Here is a 7,001-nt window from a genome sequence, read left to right on the forward strand (position 1 = left end):
TAGTTTCAAGTCTTCTTCAATACAGCATGATGTTCATTTAGTAGATTCAACATTTGTAATGAATGCAGAAAATAAGTGAAGAAAATCAAACCTGTTCCTTTAATGACAGATGGAAGTTTTTGCAGTCGGTGTGTAAACGTTGATTCAACGTGAGTTTGAATTTGTTTCGGACAATTTCGGACGACGAACACAGACCTGGTGTGCCATGTTAAACTGCACAGTTGTGTTATGTAAAGCACTTTAAACAGTCTTGTGTATGAAATGTGCTAAATCATCTAACTTTGCCTCCTCTTGCAGGGCCGTCGACCTGCCACTGATGGGATCTCATCAGCTTCTGTTGCCTCTTATTCCTTAAAGCCTCCATGGAGCTCATCCAGGCCACCCAGCTGCCTCGGGAAGCCCCCACAGCTACCTGGAGCAACAACTCCATTCCCCTTCACTCCTCGCTCCTCTCCACTCCTTCCCAACCGCTTCTACTCGGCTTCTCTCCGAGCGACGGCCCGTTCCTCTTCAACGGCACCAAACCGGACCCCGGATCCCTCCCCGGCTTGGCCGGGATCTTCATCCCGCTCATCTACGGGATAGTGTGCGTTGTCGGCCTCGTGGGCAACACGCTGGTCATCCACGTCATCGTCAACTACACCAAGAACGAGTCGGTCACCAACATCTACATCCTCAACTTAGCCATCGCAGACGAGCTCTTCATGCTGGGCCTGCCCTTCCTGGCGGCGCAGAACGCTCTGCTCTCTTGGCCCTTCGGCTCCTTAATGTGCCGCGTGGTCATGACAGTGGACGCCATCAACCAGTTCACCAGCATCTTCTGCCTGACCGTGATGTCGGTGGACCGCTACCTGGCCGTGGTGCACCCCATCCGCTCCTTCTGGTGGCGGCGCCCCCGCGTGGCCAAGGCCATCAGTGCCACGGTTTGGGCGGGGTCCTTCGTGGTGGTGCTGCCGGTGGTGGTGTTCGCCGACGTGCTGAAGGATGACGGGAACTGCAGCATCGTGTGGCCCGAGCCGGCAGAGGTGTGGAAGACGTCTTTCATCGTGTACACGTGCACCGTGGGCTTCTTCTGCCCCCTGCTGGTCATCTGCCTGTGCTACCTGCTGATCGTCATCAAGGTAAATGCATTTAATTAATATGATTTAACTACTGAGAGGTGTATTCGTAAGAAGAATGTCGTACTTGCTGGAGACGTGACACACAGCACAAACTATTTATTTGGTAAAAAGTGGTTCGACGTTGTTCACCGCAGAAATCGTAGGTTCGTAACCTCAAAATACTGATTGAGAAAACGATTCTTTGATTTGGGTGAGTTGAGTCTTTACTAGTGAATGTGTGTTTACGCATTAAACGCTCTTTGTCTTTTCTCTCAAAGGTGCGCAGCGTTGGAAAACGGGCGCAGGCCACGTCGTCTCGGCGCAGGAAGTCGGAGCGTAAGATCACCAGGATGGTGGTCGTGGTGGTGGCGGTGTTCGTCCTCTGCTGGCTGCCGTTCTACGCTCTGAACATCGTCAACCTCCTGGTGGTGCTGCCCGGCGACTTCAGGGGGCTCTACTTTTTCGTTGTCGTGCTGTCGTACGCGAACAGCTGCGCCAACCCCATACTGTACGGCTTCCTGTCGGACAACTTCAAGAGGGGCTTCAGGAAGGCCCTGTTCGGCGCCTCGCGTCGGGTGAAGAACAACGACAGGGCGCAGCGGCCGACGGAGGAGTGGGGCGGCATCGTGCTCCAAGCGCAAAAAAGCGAAGACGACGTGCAACGGAGGGAGCGCGGGGGACAGGAAGAAGAGGAGATTAATGGGACGGGAGGGGACGTACGGATGAGTGAAATACGCAAAACGTCACAGAACGGAAACCACAGCGGAGCGGCAGAGGGATCAAGGACTCGTGTGCAGAGAGGGAAACCCGAGCCGGAGCACGAGGAAGGATCCGGCCGGGATGCTGCTGAGGAAGCCGGTAAAAGTAGAAACAGCAGGTCACAACCTGAAGAACGGCCGGACAACCAACCGGTGCTGGAGATCAGTTATCTGTAAGAGGACTTGGCAGAAACCACTTTAAGCAAATGTGAACATTACGCACAGCTACAGATTACAGGCTCAGCGTTGGATCATGTGGAGAGACTATTTTACAATATGCAAATATTAAAGTTGGGGTCAGATCTTTTGCGTCACATAATATTCTGACAGTATCGGTGTTTTTTTGTCACGGTGTGTGAAAGTTAAAATAATGTAAGCTGAAGTTAACCATGTTGGGTTGAAACACTGGCTGTAAGGATTGTGAAGTACAGAATATAGTTCTTAAGTATTTATATGTTCATCTTGATCTTAAAGGCACCAAGAAGGTCGTCGACTGATGCAACGCTGTGCATTCTGGGTAGTGAGGGCTTCAGCTACGAGATCTGCTCCATCAAAGAGCAGATTTATTTTATATATATGTATTTATTGATGTCGTGTTGAAAAGGACACTGTGGAGGAAACAACTGATGATTCAGTGTGAAACAAAGAATGTGGAATATCTTCACTTTTTACCAAAACAGCCGTCGAATGTAAACTGTTTAAAAAAAAGCCCATTTCACTGTTTAGTGCTTTTTTGTCACAAACTTGCTTCACTTACGACAGAGAGAATTATGTTTCAAGAAGAAGAAGGTTTAAAGTCTCTTTGCTGTGTGACTGGAACAGATGATCCTGTTTGTATTATTCATGAAATCCTCTTTAAATATGAAAGAACTAAAGGTTTACCTTTTGTCAACGATGAACATCCATGTTAAGTGTTCTTTGTGAAGGATTCTGTGCTTCATGCTAAAGTTACTTTGTCGATTCGATGGTTGAAATAGAAGATGTGTGTTTCGTAGTTCATTGTGAATTCTATATTTTATTTATTTAAGTTAAACCACAAGCCCAATTTGCCCAACTCATGCTTTTTGTTTTCTTTGTTGTCACATTAATATGTTGTATTATATCAGCAGTGTTGTCAAAGTACAAAAGCCAAGTGTAATGTGGTGAGCTCAATAAATGTTTACGGATCATATTCCACCGGCTGTCAGTTTATTATGTCGATAGACTTTAATCCTGAAGGAGCTCAGAGGCAGCATGTCTATCGTTCTAGCTCCAGAGAAATGTGCTGTAAACAGCTAACACGTGCACGTAGACGTATCCAACGCGTGCACGTAGACGTATCCAACGCGTGCACGTAGACGTATCCAACACGTGCACGCAGACGTATGTAACGCGTGCACGCAGACGGTATACAACGTGTGCACGCAGACGGTAACGTGTGCATGTAACGCGTGCACGCAGACGGTATGTAACGCGTGCACGCAGACGGTATGTAACGCGTGCACGCAGACGTATGTAACGCGTGCATGCAGACCTCGACTTTACTGCACGTTGTTCACCAAGAAACACTTCACACCAATTTAAAAAATGAATCCTCCTTTTTAATGCAAAGATGCTTCGTTCACAAAAGGAATGAGAAACCCAACAGATGTGTCGTCACTTTCAACATGTACGTGGTGAGTGAAAGCTGAAGCAGAGGTCATTCTGCAGCTGGTTACCTTTAGAAAGGCAGAGGCTGCCCTCTAGAGGTAAACCAGCTGGAGAGGAAGAACGTTAAACACAAGACTCAAAACAAAGAAAGAACATCTTTCAGCCGTATCATCGTTTTAATCTTCTCAAAATGTCTCTGATTCACATGACGGACACATCACAGATGTCGGGAAGCGTCTCGATGCGTCTTTGAGGCCGTCCTTTACTCTGGGACTGCGTCTCCTATCCACTTGAGGTAGGGCGGGTTGCCCTGCTCGATGGGCAGGCTGATGACCTCGGCCACCTCATAAGGATGGTTGGAGCTGGAGAGGACAGGACGCACAGACAGCGATACTCTGTGAGTGCACGAGTCACGGCGGCTAACGGAGCAACACACAGAGTTCCTGTGAGAGCGAGGCGGTTTATAAGTGAACCTACCGGACGTATTCGGCCAGAGCGGGAACCTTGGAACTTCTTGTTTTAATCATCTGGACAGGAGAGAAGACGACAGCTTAGAATTTCATCACATGCATACATTGAAGGATCACGAGCTAACGGTGGTCACGGTTCAACACACAGTGTGACCGAGGAAGTTAATGAGACGGAGTGACAAGACACAAAGTAGTCCGTCTGGTCCTGAGGATTGATTGAGTTAAGTGGACCTGTGAGGGACATTTATAATAAAGAATCATCTTTTTGTACTTTTGCCAGATACAAGATAACCTGCGCTGCCATCGCCGCGAAAAGTTGCAATGAAGTTATGCTTACTATTAATGTCAATAATGAAGTATTAACGGTGGTATTGATAGAATACCAGCCGTACCTCTGTCTAAGTGCTGCTGTAGCTGTAGCATTCATAGTGTTTGAAGTAGCAGTGACAGTAACTCACCACGGTGTTAAATAAAGAGGATTTAGAGGCTGAAACATCACAGTCAACACTCACCAGCAGCACCTCGCTGTCCTCCTCGATCTTCCCCTGCCACTCATATCTGAAGGGACGAGAGGAATGAGGAATATGTCATCTAATAACTCCAAGTGAGTCATCGTTATTTATGTTGAAAACACACACCGACGAGCAGCCGTCTCAACACTCACACAGACGTGATCGCTGGGACGATGTTCACACAAGCGGCGAGCTTCTTTTCCACGATGGCCCTGAGGGACAGAAGACAAGTGTTCATCATCCGACCACACAGGATGGGACGTTTTCATTCTCGTTTGTCAAGCACAGAAGCGAGATGGCTGCTGGTTGTGTCACCTGGCCAAGTCTTTAGCCACCGTGTCGTTGGGACAGGTGACGAAGGCGGCCGAGTGAGTCCCCGACGTGTACGTCTCAGAAGCCATGGAGAACGCTCTCAGTCCAACCGTCCTCAGCAGCGGGAACATAAACACACTCAGGAGCACCGTCTGGAGAAGCAACCGGAGGATGAGACCCACCAAACAGAGGGACGCGTGAGTCCAGAGCACGGAGATCAACAGCAGATCAGCACTCACCACAGTCACAGCCTTCCAGGGTCCACCTCGCAGCGTCTCTGCACCGAGCGGTCCGATGAGCATCACCTGAGCCGCTCAAAGACAAGACGGTTAGCCACAGCGGTGGAGGAAGTACTCGGATACTTTACTTCAGTAACAGCCTGACTGACATCGTCTAAACAACAACAAGTAAAAGTCCTGAACTCAAAGTGTTACCAAAGTAAAAGAGTTCATTATGCAGAAAGGCTCCTTCCAGAGAAGATTCTGTTCTTCACTAACACACTTTTAACGTTGTACTTCATCAATTTAAATACTTCATATGACACCATTAGTAGCTGCTATATTATATCGCATCATATTTTATGAGCATGTCTTATTTTGAAAAACATGTTTCTGTAGTAGTGGAGCAAAAAGTACAAGATGTACCTCTGAAATGTAGTATAAAGAAGTATAACATGGAAGTACTCAAGTGAAGTACAAGTACATTAAAATTGTACTGAGGGGGGAGGAGGAAGAGGAAGAGGGAGGAGTACAGTACTTAAGTAAAAGTACTTTGTTACATAAATCCCCAGTCATTGCTGCTGTTACTGATAAATAATCAGGAGGGTGATTGACGGTTTGTCCTCAGAAAGAACTTCACTGTAAAGAGCAACAGAGCACGATGTAGATCACAGTTCAACACTAACGTCTCTCAAACTACACAATACAGAACAAAGCAAACGATGGAAGAGAAACACAATCTTAGTATTTCAACCACTGGCTCACATGTGATGAATGTTAACACGTCATGTCATCTGTGAATGATCTTCTTAATCACATCACACATTTTAACACAACAGACCTTCTTTATCTTATAAAAGGACATATTTTACAACTTGTCAAGCTGCCATATTTCAAATTTCAAACTGCTAATATGGAACCCAAAAGGAGTATTTCCTACAGAGTACTCATGAGTATTTCATGAGTACTCTGCTAAAGTAGTTACAGTAGTACAATGTCTTATCTCATTTACTTTAACTTATTCCATAAAATAAACAAACTGTAGAACACAGGCAGCTATTTACCCTCAAGTATAATATATATAATAATAATATAATATATATATAATAATATAATGCAAATGTGACGAACAAGAACGACTAAATGTCCCGAGTCCAAACCTAAAGTCGAGTCTAAACTTAAAGTCGGGGTTAGCTTGTAGCATGTGTGCTACTGGGTGCTAGCTCGTAACGTCTGCTGTCAGTCGGTAGAAGAAGCTCCGGTGTGTTTATGAGACCGGAAGTGACTAATAGCAAAGTCATAAAGTTTACGTGAGAAGCTGTTTTAAGAGGATGTTTCTGTAGTTTACCTTCTGACAGCTGAACTGCTTAGCGAGCGACACCCCTCTACCGTAAAGCGAGACGGCTGTGTGTTTGGGAAACTGTCGTAAAATCAGCCGTCTTCTTCTTCTTCTTCTTCTTCTTCTTCTGCTTCTTTGACTTTTATTGGCGGTTGGCAAACAATGAATTGGCGCATTACCGCCACCAGCTGGTCTGGAGTGTGAACCAGGCTGTCTAGTACTTATAGTATAAAAAATAAAATGAAATAAAAAAACTAAACTAAACAGCCATCTTCTTCTTCTTCTTCTTCTTCTTCTTCTTCTTCTTCTTCTTCTCACTGATGTTATAAACTGGAAAGCAACGTGGTGCATCCACCAACTGGTATGGAGTGTGGAATAATAATACTAATGATAATAATGATAATAATGAAAGTAATAACAATAACAATCATAACAATACAAATTATTATTATAATATCTTAATGAATGTATTTTCTCTAGCTATTTTTTCCTCCTAAGATATAAAAAAGAAGCCGCTTCCCCATAACTTCTTTGTATTTACTTTAATTTTATTTTTTCTTGCTACCATCATTCGTCTGCAGCAGTAAACTGTGACACCTCTTTGTATTCTTTTCTTTATCCAAAGGTTTCCGTGGATGTTAGCACATTAATAAAATTAAAGAA

At 45.3% G+C, this 7,001-nt stretch overlaps 2 protein-coding genes across 3 annotated transcripts; one reads left to right on the forward strand and one right to left on the reverse strand.

Moving 5' to 3' along the window:
* The first annotated feature begins 362 nt into the window (after nt 1-362).
* On the forward strand, nt 363-2,035 carry LOC116401575 (somatostatin receptor type 5-like). Its single transcript, XM_031880044.1, has 2 exons — nt 363-1,121; nt 1,379-2,035. The coding sequence occupies exons 1-2, from the start codon at nt 363-365 to the stop codon at nt 2,033-2,035; spliced, it is 1,416 nt and encodes a 471-aa protein (XP_031735904.1).
* A 122-nt stretch (nt 2,036-2,157) lies between these two features.
* Nucleotides 2,158-6,455, reverse strand: LOC116401576 (protein CutA homolog). 2 transcript variants are annotated; one of them, XM_031880047.1, is made up of 7 exons: nt 6,348-6,455; nt 5,021-5,086; nt 4,785-4,933; nt 4,622-4,681; nt 4,470-4,515; nt 3,965-4,014; nt 2,158-3,849 (listed from the first exon to the last, which is right to left on the reverse strand). In XM_031880047.1, the coding sequence occupies exons 2-7, from the start codon at nt 5,081-5,083 to the stop codon at nt 3,750-3,752; spliced, it is 468 nt and encodes a 155-aa protein (XP_031735907.1). In that variant the 5' UTR covers nt 5,084-5,086; nt 6,348-6,455; the 3' UTR covers nt 2,158-3,749. The 2 variants fall into 2 exon arrangements, with proteins under 2 accessions (XP_031735907.1, XP_031735906.1); XM_031880046.1 differs by having other exon boundaries at nt 4,785-5,086.
* Between the last annotated feature and the right edge of the window lie 546 nt (nt 6,456-7,001).

This window comes from Anarrhichthys ocellatus, unplaced genomic scaffold (genome assembly GCF_004355925.1).
Source record: "Anarrhichthys ocellatus isolate YVR2014 unplaced genomic scaffold, GSC_Weel_1.0 scaffold541, whole genome shotgun sequence".
In the NCBI taxonomy this organism is placed as follows: Eukaryota; Metazoa; Chordata; class Actinopteri; order Perciformes; family Anarhichadidae; genus Anarrhichthys; species Anarrhichthys ocellatus.

What these genes read in the sequence shown, in the direction of transcription:
- LOC116401576 (XM_031880046.1), bottom strand. Translation starts at nt 5,083, where the DNA reads ATGCTCATCGGACCGCTCGGTGCAGAGACGCTGCGAGGTGGACCCTGG. An exon ending in GTGGCTAAAGACTTGGCCAG is followed by an intron (nt 4,682 to 4,784) that starts GTGACACAACCA and finishes TCTGTCCCTCAG; the next exon opens with GGCCATCGTGGAAAAGAAGC. An exon ending in AGGACAGCGAGGTGCTGCTG is followed by an intron (nt 4,015 to 4,469) that starts GTGAGTGTTGAC and finishes TCTCCTGTCCAG; the next exon opens with ATGATTAAAACAAGAAGTTC.
- LOC116401575 (XM_031880044.1), top strand. Translation starts at nt 363, where the DNA reads ATGGAGCTCATCCAGGCCACCCAGCTGCCTCGGGAAGCCCCCACAGCT. An exon ending in ACCTGCTGATCGTCATCAAG is followed by an intron (nt 1,122 to 1,378) that starts GTAAATGCATTT and finishes TTTCTCTCAAAG; the next exon opens with GTGCGCAGCGTTGGAAAACG.